Source organism: Triturus cristatus, chromosome 11 (assembly GCF_964204655.1).
Source record: "Triturus cristatus chromosome 11, aTriCri1.1, whole genome shotgun sequence".
Lineage (NCBI taxonomy): Eukaryota > Metazoa > Chordata > Amphibia > Caudata > Salamandridae > Triturus > Triturus cristatus.
In genome coordinates, this window is record NC_140594.1 from 561,314,063 (window position 1) to 561,328,291 (window position 14,229).

The 14,229-nt window shown below is 43.7% G+C and overlaps 1 protein-coding gene across 1 annotated transcript in view; it reads right to left on the reverse strand.

The window, feature by feature from the left end:
* U2SURP (U2 snRNP associated SURP domain containing) overlaps positions 1 to 14,229 on the reverse strand; it is a 776,636-nt gene that overhangs the window by 381,563 nt on the left and 380,844 nt on the right. The window contains exon 20 of the mRNA XM_085633584.1: positions 5,370 to 5,523. Coding sequence (XP_085489710.1) covers positions 5,370 to 5,523 — 154 coding nt within the window. The remainder of the gene's footprint in view (positions 1 to 5,369; positions 5,524 to 14,229) is intronic.

Sequence of the window (14,229 nt, forward strand, 5' to 3'; positions counted from 1 at the left end):
ACGTGTAACAAAGACACTGCTGCCTGACTGTGCCTAAGGCACTGCTCTTTGCTGCTACTCTTTATCAGCAGTTGTTTAGGTAAGTAAAGACGTAAGCAGCATTTCTGCACAAGTGCACAGAAACTACCATTAGACATTTTATAAACACCCTCAGAACTGTAGTGAACTTGTAGGGTCCTCTCCCCACAAAACGCAGTTAGAAGTGGTGAGCTGTTATGTATGTGGATTATGAAAGAAGGTGGCCTCGAGATCGAGGGATGCAATGTAGTCCCCATTTTCAGAACAGCAGGATGACTACCTGCAGGGCAGTCATGTTGAAATGTTCTAACAGGATATAGTGGTTTAATGCTCTCCATGCCACTGGACTCAAGCTATCCTGGCTAAAGAGGGGTGAAACCCCGAAACTGGTCCTAGGATGCTTGTTTCCAGTCCAGGAAGGACCTGGCTTGGCAGTTCGGGCTGAACTGTTCCCATGAGGCACAGGGTCAAGACTGATTTGCATATGGCTGGGTTCAAACTGGTATGGCATGGTGAGCAAAAAAACGATGGATTTAGGCCCCGATCTCTGTACTGGGGTGAATGTATGACATTGTTCTGCATTCTGTCAATCAACTGTTGTTTTTGTATAGTGGTTTAATGGCCTGAATTCTAGGATTGATTGCTGAGTCCCTCCTTTTTGGACATGTACAGGGTTTAGACTCCTTAGTCTTGCTGGTCCCACCAGCTCAATAATCTCTTTGACTAAGATCACCTCCACTTCCTCCTTTAGTGATAAGATATTTTATTTTGCTTGATTAATTAAAATTTTTGCAAATACATGACAGAAAGATTCCCATTGTGCACAGATAAATACGTATAAAAGCTATTAAAAGCCGCATAATATAAAAGGATCAACAATTGCATATTCCTAAATACAATCAGCTGTTTTAAAAAAGATCAAACATTTACATCTCATTTAATACTAACTGCAATGTCTACCACAACTTCTCAAGTAAGATACCACAGCTTAACCAGATCCATTGTCCAAGTTAGAGGCTTGGTGATTAAAGTGCAAGTACAAGTAATACAAGATAGGGAATTAATATACTTAAGGAGCATTTTAGCTTGTTTCGGATAACGACAAGATTTTAAGTCTCTTAGTTATCAGCTCAAAAAAATTTGTTAGCCGACAGTTAAGCTGAACGTCAGTAGGATTGAAGCAAGGCTTCACTGCCTGCCTACAGGACCGGATGCCGTAATGCCTGAAATAGGGACGTAGCAAGGTGCATCTTATGTCCTTTAAATTGGGACAGTTGCAGATTACGTGAATGATGTCTTCCTTCCCACTTCCGCACAGACGACAAGTCGGAGTGCCTCCTTTCCTTTCCCATGGTGGAAGATGGGGTTTGATCGCAATTACCCCCAAGCGTAACCTTAGAAAGTTTTCCTTCCTGCTTATCTTAATTCCGGCACTCAAGTAGGCTTGGGGTTTTTGCCTTACATAGTCACTGAGCACTATCCAGCCATGTGCCTTATTGGTAAAAATTGCTTTGTCTTCTAGAACAGATAGCTTGGATGTTGTTTTTCTCACCGCTTTTTTGAAGGAAAGATGATCCGTCGGAACAGCCCAAAGTTCGGTCAAACCCAGTAACTCAATAGAGTCAAACAGATAATCCCTGGCTGGACGTTTTTCTTGATTGTGCAAGGCTTTCCAGAGGTGGGAGTTTAGAGATCCAGCCTCAGCACTTCTGATTTTGTGCCAACTTTTAACGTAGGTACTCCTTCTTTCCACCGTTTGTCTTTGGATCCCAAGTTCTAACCGGATTTGAGCCGGGGAGACATTTTGTGAGATGGAATATTGCTCTATAGGAGTTGGCTATTATGACGTCTAAGACTGATGCATCTTTACCTTTAAGAGCCTCACTCCCATATGTCAATGTCGGCAGCAATTTGGCCCTCAGGAACTGTAAAAAGGGATAAAGCGTGAGGTCGGGAAGCTGTCTCTTCAGTGACTTCAGTGCTAAATACGTTGTGATCCCCTTTCTTCGCATGGACTCTAGCTGAGGTTTGAATGAGCTATTATGATCCATTAGTATTCCCAGGTATTTGTAACTTGGTACTTGATCCAAACGTTGGCCATCAAGGAACCAGCTATTGGTCTTCTTTTTGTGGTAGTTGACTGCCATAATTTTGGACTTCTTGAGGTTTATTTTGAGAGAGTTCCGGTTAGAAAAAATGCTTGTTGTGTTTAGTAGATGCTGAAGGCCAATTGGAGTCCGACTGATTAAAACCAGGTCATCAGCATATAGCAAGTTTGACATTAGCTTGTTTCCCAGTTTTGGAGCGTGGGATACACAGCTGTCCAGCTCCCCAGGCAGATCGGCCAAAAAGAGATTAAAAAGGATCGGGCAAGGACGCACCTCTGCTTGAGAACTTTCGAGGTCATGATTCGTTTTGAGATATGTGACCCTATCCCTAGTTTGACCCTGATCCATGTGTCTGTATGCAGCTGCTTTAGCCGATCCAGAAGTGTTTGGTATACCCCAATTTTCAAGTTTTCCCCACAGTTTGGAACGATCGACATGGTCGAAAGCAATAAAACACAGGAAGAGGGGCATTTTTGATGCTTTTGCTGCATCCATTAACAGCGTAAGAGCCAGTATATTAGTTATAGTACCTTGGACACTGCAGAACCCAGTTTGATTAATGGGGATGATGGATTTATCTGAAGCCCAAGATGTTAACTCATCCAAGATTGTTCCGGCATAGTATTTGGCTTCTACGTCAAGAAGGGTCATCAGTCGATAGTTATTTGGATCATTTCTTTAGCCTTGTTTAAAGATTGGGCTAATAATAGATAATTTCCAAGATTCTGGAATGATGACTGTGGTGTGTAAGCCCTTGAAGACTGGAGGTAGGGCCTTGCTCCAGAAGACGGCGTCATGTTTATACAGTACCGGTAGAATCCCGTTGGGGCCGGGTGCTCCCATATCTCTACCCTTGGTTATTAGGCCTTTTATCTGTTTTTCTGTGGGAGTATATCCTTCCTCTTCAGTGGGGTCTGTAGTCTAAATCGCCAGCCGGCTGAATCCCCTGTTGCTTGTCGATGTTAGTGCTGCTGACCAAATGAACTTTGGTTGTGCAGTTTTGTGTCACTTTTCCCTTGTTGATTCGATGTCCGGAGCCGCGATGCCAGCTACCTTGTTAGGTTCCCCTTCCTTGTTGTTAAAATGTGCGGAGAGGTGGTCTACCCAGTCGGCCTCTGTTATATTGGAACTAATTCCTGGGTGGTTGGGTCGCTCTAGCTTGTGGATTGTTTGCCAGAACTTTGCGCTGTTGTGTTGCTTGGCATCATGCAATAATTTAGCCCACGTTTCGTCATTCTTTTGCCCTATTTTTCTCCACTTCCTCCTTCTCAATAGTGCCTTCGTTTGTCGAAGTGTCAACTGCAGCTCCAGGTTCCCTGGTGTTTTTTGCAGTTGTCGAAGCGTTTGGTTTTTGATGAGTTTGAGGCTCTTAGTTTCTGGACTGGAATTTACTTTTGTCAATTCGTCTTCTGAGTGTCTTGATTTGGTCCCAGTCCTGGTCGTAAAATTGCCACTGAAGGTTTTAATGAAGTTTTCCCATGCTGTTACACTTGTGGTACACGTTTCTTTTTCTCTCTCAAATAAGATTTTAGCAGTGGCTGATAGAGCTTCAATGTTGTTGGTATTGCACCTTAAATGCTTTAAATTAGAGTTCTTCATTTGCAGCCGAGTTCCAGGTATCTAGTGTAGCAGCAGATTCAACAATACTTTCTGTGAGAGGTGATCACTCTGGACATTGTCACCTATCTTAAAGGTTGCTATATCATCGAACATGGCTAGTGTTACAAACGTGCAATCTAAATAGGAGGATGTTTTTGAGGAATGAAAAGTGGCAACTGGTGGATTATCCTCCATGAAGCAGCCATTCAGTGCTCTTAAGTTTAAATGTTCTAATTCTTGTAGCAGATATTTGGCCCATCTTGAAGGTTTGCTAATGTTTGCTTGGCCCTGATTCGGTATCTCCCAAAGTGATGTAAGTTCATGCACAGGGCCGTCATCTTGGCTTGACCCTAAAAAATTTAGATTAAAGTCGCTGACAACGATTATGTGGTCGGGGTCTTGCTCATCCATAATCCGTTTTATTTCATTTGACAGCTCCTTTACTGCTTTTTGTTTTCGTTTGGGGTGCACATAGGTGTTAATTATTATAACTTCTTGTATCGTATTGTTGAATTTAAGTTTTATCTGTATTACATAAACTGCGTTGGGTGATGTAATTCTCGCCTCTAAAGGCTTTATTGAGCCCATTGTGATTGTTGAAGCGAGCATCATTAGTCCCCCTGAACCGCGACCAAAGTTAGAGCCCTTTGTTGCCGGGACGAAATAGGAGGAATATCCTTGGAGTTCCTTGGCGTATTCTTCCCAGGTTTCCTGGTGAAGTATTAAATCAAATGTTTTCAAGTAATTGACTACTTCGTGATTGACCAATTTGGCTGCCAGGCCATTAATGTTCCAAATGCAGAGTTTAATTTGGCCTTGCACAAGTAGAGCTGTCTGTGGGGTATCACACTCTTGTCAGTTTGGACGATCTGATAATATTGTCCGTGTTATTTGCGACCGAGCTTCTGACCTCGGTTTCAAAATTGGAATTAATGGCCCTGTACTTCTGCTTAAATTAGAACCCTCTATACTAGCAGAGAGTTCGCCAGGGGTTCTACTTCTTGCCCCTCTTACTACTGAAGTGGTGTTTTTGTCTGAGATGATAGTTCGGGCTTTTAAGAACAGAGTTGGATAAGGAGGGTTCAATTCGACTGCCATTTTTATACCCCAGTGTTTGAGCGTGCTTTCCTCCTCCTTGATTTTGTTCCTCCTTTAGTGGTCTTGGATGGTCGCAACAAGATGGTATGGTTGGTTGGAAATGTGGTGTGGAATTCCAGCCAACAGCCTTGCTGAACCACTAAGAGCACTAACTTGCTGTTGCTGCGAACAAAGGCCTCATGGAGCCCAAGAGGATTTAAGTCCCATCGGCTCACGGAGCCCTTTGCTTGTATTTAAAAAACATTCTGCCCGCTAGTGGCAGAATGTTCTAATAGCCTTATAGCCTGCCGTAGAAGAGCTATAACTGCCATTTAAGGCTTGGTGTTTTAAAGCCAGAGCGGGCCTTAAATGGCCGGTATATCCCGCTACGGTGGGATAGAAGGCTATAGTAGCACCTCCAAAATAAGGAATGATGTCATCTTAAGAGGGGAGTAAATTGTGCAAGCAAAACTAATGCTGCATTTATACATGAAAAAAAAGGTTAACTGAAAAATAGAATGCTAAGCCATCTACCCCTTAAAGTAGAAACAAACCAAATGCTCTTACATGGAATTCCATCCAAGTCATCATCGAGGGCCTTGATAGGAATACCATCAATATCATCAATTGGTATATCAATAGGGACACCATCCACATCTTCTAGAGGGGCGCCATCTAGCTCTTCCTCAATAGGAGCACCATCCAAGTCATCAGGTAAATCCTAGAAGAAAATTCTTTAGTTATCATACTTGGAAGACATTTATAATTTGGCTATAATGTTTCTATAGAATAGCAGTAAAATGTTAATAGATACAACTGTAGTATAAACCACTACAGCCAATCATGTCACCTCAATCTACATTTTCCAGCTCAATGGGAGTGCTGGTTTCTACGACTACGCCGAGCATCACCAACAAATAACAGGCAGAAGAGGGGAAAACAGAAACTGGCAAAAATGATTGTCACAAACCTGTCAGCTACGTATCCCTTTGTAACAACAAGAGGAGGGGCAATGGGGCTTTTTTCAGGTCCAGCATACGTGCCCAGGGCAATGTGTATAAAGATGGGTATGCAGTTCCTAAGGGTGAGGAGACATACAAGGTCAGCGAGTACTAGGTTCGATACGTAGGTTCAATAAGTGAATCCTATTATTCAAAGTGAGAGGGGGAGACCCCTCTTCGGAACTGGAGCCCTCACACACCCAGCAAGCTAGGTGTCATGCTTCATCATCTGGGCTTGCTCCTCGTCGGGCCGGCGCTGCAATGCCGGACGGGCTCCCATAAATGGAGCTCTTTGTGGGAGATCTTTTGTCCCTGCCGTTTGGTGCAGTGTGGGTGAGGGGCCCAGTAATGTAGATGTAGTGTAAGTGAGTTAAAACCGGTCAATTATTCCTTGAATTGTATTTATTCTGGTAGGTAAATTGCCTGATTAAACGTCAATAGAGTGGCGTAAAGCTAGGGGTTAAGTGCCTAGATGCCTACGTCTTACTCTCATTCGGTCGACATGTTTCTTGTCTCTGTTGTCAGTAAGATCATGGGCAATTCATTAGGACCAGGGTATCAAATGCTATCTACACAAAATGAGAGGGGAAAACCTACCTCCCACATCGTAATACAGTGGGCAATGTCCCACTGATGTCACAGAACCTAAGGGCCTAAATAGTATGGCCTCATCAATTTCCGGTGGAATAAAAGGGACACCAACAGTTAGTGTCCGGAAATCCAGAGATTGTGTGCAGGCTCACCTACCCTTGCCGCCGGAATCAGCTATGTATCCCTTGCCATGGCCTTAAACAAATGTAAAACATTATCCCTGAAAACGCAGGAGTTTCACTACCCATTTAGCCTTCCAACAGCACAGCTTTAGTGATACATTTGATACTTCACCCTTGAGATGCTAATGCAGTGCTAAGTGACAGGAAGCACTTACCTGTAGGCTTTACAAAAATCTAAAATATCACATTGGAATGTCTGATGTTACATTGAAGACAATGGGGTGCTCAGAGGTTCTAATGGCTGGTAAAAGCCCAGAGCTCCAACATTCTAATGTTGGTCATTTACAGAAGTTGCTGTGAACAAAAGCATCACAGAGGCCTTTGTCTTATTTATTAGAACATTCTGCCCTCTACTTGACGAAGGTTCTAATAGCCTTATAGCCCGCCGTAGCTGGGCTACACCCGCCATTAAAGGCCTGCTCTCTTCGCTGCAGCGGGCTTTTAATGGCCAGTATAGCCCACTATGTTGGGCTATAACGCTATATAAGCTGTCGGGCAGTGGCAGCTTATTCATGTGAGCGTTCGTATAGTGCCCTCAACCTATGAGTTGCCACACAGGGCCCAGGCATCTATAAAATGTCAATTATCTTTAGATTTCTTATATATTGTGCAGGAATTGCCCCTTTTTGACATTGTCACCCCCACATTTTGCCTGGTAATTGAAGCAATTTTGACAGAAGTGACCTAGGGTTCCGCTATCCAGGTCTCCAGTGCCAGATATTTCCCTAAAACTGAGCAACAGCTCCCACAATTGGCAATACCTTTAGCACCTCTGTAAGTCCCTAGTAAATGGTACACCTGGTACCTAGGGCATGGGCACTAAAGAGTGTCCTTCACGGCTTCCGCATGTATTGAGCCACCCTAAGGGACTCCTCACCATACATCAAGGCAGGGTGCATTATATTACCGGTGAGGACATATCTGCATGAGCAGATATGCCCCTGTGATGTCCAAGTCGGTTCTTGGACATTACCAGTGAACAAGGAAGCCATCTTGAGTATACTTACTGGGCACTGGTGATTAAAAGTTCCCCAACTGCATGACGGCTTTACTGAAACCAAAGATGTTTGGTATCAAACATCTGGCATTAATAAACCCACACTGATTCAAATGATGGATTTATTTATACATGCAGCCAGAGGGTACCTTAGAACAAACTAGTCCACTAGTCCACTAGTGTGCTAACTGACTGGTCAAGTCTGCCGCCACAGATGCGTTTCTACAAGGTGAGAACCCCACTCCCGGAGGTCAGGAGCGATGCCTGCTCCGGCAGGAGGTGTTTACATCTCCTCCAAACAGGAAGGCTAGCAATCAGCATATCAAAGCTGGAGGTTTCAAAACCATGCTGCTTTTGATATGTGACCCCTGCATCCCCCAGACCAGAGAGATGCCACTCTCTACCCTGAGATCCATTTGCACCAGTACAGGCAGGAAATAAGCATGAGACGTACGCATGGAGCACGCCCAGGCCAGTCACACACTTGAGGTGAGCTGCCTGATGTGCCCCACTCTAGGAAAATTCAACCATCTTGGTGATGGCAGAATTTAGGAAACTGGGACAGGGTTATGCCCACTTCCCACAGGAAGTGGTCATATTGGGAGCGTAGTGACCCCAAGGTAGGTAGTTCATTGGCTACTACTCCACTCCTCGAACACCCCTAAATTTAGTAGTCTCCCTGAATCCAGCACTTGAGATTCCACTGACTGACAAGAAGACGACGCTTAAGAGTCGACCCCACAAGAACTGAAGACTGCTGTGGGCTTTTGACGCCAAACACTGCCTGCCGCACAGAGACTTGACACTTGCAAAGACACGACTCCCCCTGCAGTAGGGAATCCTCCACAAGCCCCGGAGGGTTGCCAACATTTCCCCCAGCAGCCAGCATCTCCCTTGGAGTAAACAAGCTACTCTCCTGCAGCCTGCATGCATCAACTGCGACGTCCGGTTTAAAGAAGCTGCTGTCCACCCGTTCCAACGAGCAGTAGCCACTAAGGATAAGGTCAGCGCACTCAAGGAGGTCAGATCTTTGTCCTGCAAGGCTACTAACCTGCCCAGCACCTCTGCACCCGGATTCATCAGGGCAGATACATCTGAACTGTTGGCGGAACTTTGGTCCTTGCCCCTCTACCACCTCATGACCGAAAGGGGTTCCACGGAAAAGTTCTGCAAGTATATGTATGCAGAAAATGTTCTTTCTCCCATAGGAAGAGCATTACACATACAAAAAGAACTGTTGGTTAACATTGCTAAAACTGTAAAAGGTCTGTTACAAAAAAGTGCTTACGAGGTTCTTGGTTTTAAAATATATATAAAAATACCTGTTATTTTTCTATTGGTGCAGATCTCCTTTTTGAGTGTGTGAATCTAACATTCCCCAATCAAAATTGTTGGTCCAGAGCTCTGGAGAAATGCCCTTGCGATGGTCTGTCAACACAATCTAACATCCATTGCATTTTGTTTTGTAGGTTTTACCAAATGCCGAGGGTAACCTATTTGAAACCCTTACTTAAATCATGGGGACTACGATCGTGTAGGGCGGCCTATTACAAATTAAAAACATTGGACAATCCCCCAGCCATCGCTGTTGTTTCCTCTTATTTAAAAGTGCTCGTGAGAGTGAGGGCTTCAATGCAACCATAGATGATATAAGATCCAACGTTTGTTGTGTACTTCTTACTTAAATGACTGCATGATGGCTGTTAAATCACTGTAATTATGCCTACTGTACTCTTTCGAATATGTTTTTAATGTTTTTACGTGCCATAGCAGCATTTTATAATTCTATTGTATTTCCTTTTAATATATGTATACTTTTGTGATATTGTTTTTACATATCGAATAAAGTTTATAATTGAATTGAGTGTGTGAATCATTTATTGACTGTGTGTGCAACACGTCTAACACTCCTCTCTAATAAGCCTAAGGCAGCTGGACCACACTACCCTAAATAGAGCCTCTTAGGATTACTAGAACAAGTTCCTGTACACTCATAAGAGATAACTGGACTCTTTAAACAGCATTACTCTTTTTGGTATACTATATAAAGAGCCAGCTTCCTACATATTGCACATTGGCCATTTCACTTTAAAGTTTGCCACGGAGTGGCAAACACAGCAGATGAAATAAAGTTTGGCATACATATGGCAGGAAACAGGCCTGGTCTTCGTGGTTGACAGGCATGCATCTCTGGCACCTAGTGAGCATACCTGACAGAGCAGCTTTTCACCACCAGCAAGACATGCATACGTTTAAGCTTCCGCTGGGAGAGGCAACCACTGTTACTGAGGAACAAGGGATAGTGACTGCAGATCCCAGGTGTCTAATGGAGCAAAAGGTTGCCTGAGCAGATACAGCCAGCAATCGTTGTGCTACTTATTATGGTAAAGAACAGCATATGTATTGACTGGAATGGCACTAATATGAAAGGCCACTAACCTACCTTCAACAGCCAAAGGCACATAAGTGGTGAAAAGTGTACAACCCTAGGAGGGTGAACACAGCACAAGGGGTAGTTAGTTTATTGGTCAGCGCTCTACGATGCACTGCTGATACACCACATATCCACTGGTGTTAATTATCATACTTATAAACAGATAAACTTTCTTAGGGTCAGCGCATCTGCAACACCAGACATATCACGGAGGATGTATCCAATACCACAGTCAGATTGGCTATGTTCTGCTCCCTCTCAGCCTGGGCTTGCAGGTTCAGTCACAGACGGCATGTGCATGGGAGTGGTGTTGTTCAGTACCCACTTGTCATACACATCATGTGCAAGTACTGCTGTTGTAGTCTCCGACTGTCAACTCAAAGCCAAAGTTCAATAAAAAAACAAAGAAAAAAAACATGCACTGGTGACTCCTCTTCCATATCAGATTATGTAGCTATCAGAACAATGCTTCATTTAATGCAGCTAGTTAAGTTTGAACAAATTAAAGTGGTCATATTTGTCAATTGCTTCAGATCTTTTTTCTTCAGATATATATAAACCATATGCCTCTAGGAAGTAACCTGTGGAAATTAGTGAGTTTGCATTTTTAAGGTCTTCTTCAATATGACACTGCATAAATTATCCTCGGATCATTCCAACAAATGTATGCAATGGAGTAAGGCTACAGGAACTTTTGCAGTGGTATCTGTGTCACTACAGTCTCTGATTTGTTTAGTGAAGTAGCTCCAGTCCAGACATGTGGCAGTCATTCAGTGGCTAACAATGCAAGCTATTTATACACAAAGTGAAAATCAGAGGCTACACCTTTCATATATGAGATGATCTCAATAATGACCATATAAGCACTGTGGAAGACTTTGCACAAAGAATGAACATTTTTAAAACAGGGAAACATTAGGGTAAGATGTTTGGCATTTATTCAACTGGGATAGTGAATTAGCAATGCATAATGTTCATGGTTATTTTTACATCCTTATTAAGCTCACTTAACCCTTGGGTATCAACACTATCTACAAAGAACCAGGACTTAATCGTACTTCGACTTATGTGGAGCAGTCACAATCCAAAATGATATAATGAATAGGTGTTATACTTAACAGTAATTATTCATAAGAAATGGAGAGAAGAGAGCAGCCAATGGCTGGAGTAAACAGATTACATGAAACGGTTTGCGGTAAGGAGGTTGCTGGTTCACATTAACTTTGGACGTTATGTGAACTTTTTCTAAATCAATCTTATTGCTATTTCAGAACAGAAATAACATTGGTGAACAAAAGGCATCCAAAGCTGACCACTGCTACTCCTTTTCTCCCACCTGAGTTATGGGTTGTGTATTTTACATCGAATTCTCATTGTGTGTATTTTCATGTCTACACTGCTTCGGGTGCGAGTGATAGCAATTGGGACCCCGCTCAAGAGTATTCTTCCCAATATTCTTATTTTGTACAGCATCCACTGCCATTATAAGGAAGATGTTACTTACCCTGACGTGGCATGTAGTGCTGTACATTCACTTGCTGTGCAAACGCCCGCCACCTAGTGTTGGGCTTGGACATGTAAAAATAGTTTTCTTTAAAAGAAGTCTTTCAGTCTCGGTACCTAGTGACTCCACCTATTAGTGATATTGCGTATGGGCATTGGTTCCATTGTTAAGATTGTTTTTACCCGAACAGAGGGCAAGATTGGAGATGGAGTATAATGGAAATAGTAAAGATGACCATGTATAGCAAAGAAATTAAAAATAAGAAAAGACTATCTGCAACAACCTCAGGTGACCCGGTGGAGAGTGGACGCATGTGATTCTACAGCACTACATGCCACAAACAGATGCTTACAGGGTAACATTTTCCATTTTTGGCATGTGTAGCTGTAGATACACGATGTGCACAGACTGTTACGCAGTCCTCACAAAAGCAGTGGCTTAACCGAAGGACATTGCAGAAGACTGGAAAAGTGAATGAAGGACAGCTTGGCCAACTCTAGCTTGCCATTTCGTCAGTAGGGTTAAGTAGTAAAGGTATGAGGAGTGGACAAGGTAGCTGCTTTACATATGTCAGCTAGTAGTATATTACCAAAGAAAGCCACAGAAGCTCCTTTTTTCCCCCGCCCGGAGTGGAATGAGGTCTGTGAGGGATGGACAGGGTTCTTTTAGCTTTGGCATAACACATCTGTATGCACTTGCCCAACCAAGGTACAACACCTGCCTTGGAAAGAGCACTTCCTTTGTGTGGCTTGGAATAGCACACAAATAGCTATTGTGTCTTACAGAGAAGTTTTGTTTTGTCGAGGTAATACATTAGTGCTCTTTTGACATCTGGAGTGTGCAGACCATGTTCTGCTACGGTCTGTATATGTGGAAGGATGACTGGCAGCGTAATTGTCTGGTTAAGGCGGAAGGTAGAAAGGGAGGAATTTTGACTTGTCTTGAAAATCACTATCTTGATGTACCTGGAAGAAAGGCTCTTCCAAGACAAGGGTGTGTATTTCACTAACTCATCTTAGGGTAAGTGATGGCTACCAGACAGCCACCTTCCAAGACAAGAACTGCAGTGCGCAAGAGTGAAATGATTGAAAATGAGAGACCATGAGTCTAGTGAGGACTATGCTATGGTTCCATACAAGAAGCAGGAGGAGTCCGGGGTGGAATGAACATTTGAGGCCTTCTATTAATGCCTTAATGACTGGTATTCGGATTAGTGAAACATTTGACCCATTCTGCAAGTACGCAGCTACAGCAGCCAAGTGTAATCTAATAGAAGTGCAGGCAAGGCCTGACTTCTGTAAGCGAAAGAGGTAACAGACAATGACTTGTACAAATGCTATGAGAGGATTTAGATTTTTAGGAAGACAATCGTGGAGGAAACGTTTCCACTTAGTAACAGATCTTAGTAGCAGTCTTGCGTGCCTCTTTAAGAACAGACATACACTCCTTTGATAGATTATAGTAACCAAACTCAAAGAGCTCAGGAGTCATATTGTAAGGTTGAGCTGCAGAGGGTTAGTGTCTGAGAGTGCCGTAGTTTTGTGTGAGAAGATCTGGCCTGTTGGGGAGCTCTTTATGCAGGACTAGAGAAAGTTCTAACAGCGTGGAGTACCATGGCTGGCATGTCCAGCTTGTTGCCACTAACATGAGCCTGAGGGATGTCGCTTTTAGCCTCCTGACAACGAACAGAAAAAGTGGGAGAGGCAGAAAAGCGTAGACAAATATCCCAGACTAAATTATCCATAGTGCACTGCACATGGAGTGTGATAGTCTGGCAGGGTTTTGTTATTTTTCTGCGATGCTGAACAGATCTATCTGTGGAAACCTCAATGGTGAAAGTACAGGAGTAGGACCTGGGAGTGGAGTTCCCATTCATGGACGTGTTGGTGGGACCTACTAGGGACATTTAGGGGCATTAAAGTCCTTGCCAATTGGGTTACAATTAAGACTTTAACTTGTTTTAGGGGCAAGAGCACTGGTACTGAGGCGTGTTTATCAGCCCTCAGTGCACCGCCAGAGTAGAAAACCAGCATTCAGTAGTAAAAAATGGGGAAAAAGGTGTAACAGTTTTCCTAGTCTGTCAGGTGAGGCAGAGTAAGAAAATAGGCTGCATAATTCCAGGGGCAACTCTGCCTCACATCCTCCTGTCAAGGTCATTGCCTCTGGGAAGTTGACCCATCTTGAACTGTACTGCCACTGCAGAGTTATCATTCTTTTTTTCTCTTTTAACTTGGGTAGTGAGGTGCCCACCTCTGCTATCTCTGCTAGTAAACACCTTAGCTAACCCACAGAGTTTACCCAAGACTTTAGTCACCCTACCGTGACCAGCAAGGTCAGGGGGCCTCGTTTGCTTTTGGCTATAGGGTCTGCCTTCCATGCATAGCAGAGTGCTGCCATAAAGGCCAGTTCCCAGCAGAGGCTATTGACAGCTGTCAGACTCCAGAACCACACCCTAAGGTCTCAATTGACCTTTTTATGCACTTTTGAGTGGGGGGAGGGGGGGGGGGGGGGGGGGTTCCACCACGTCCTGTGGCAGACACTCTTCTTCCACCCTCCTTCCTGTCAGTGCAGGGGGAACCCTGTAGCTGGACAGATATCGGGCTGCTCATGACTTCCTTGTGGTCAGGTGAAGCCTCACTAGTGGCAACTTTGGGTACTACCCTTACTGGATAAGAAGGCCCTTGTCTCAGTGGAACTCTGGTTAAGAATGGCTTCCCT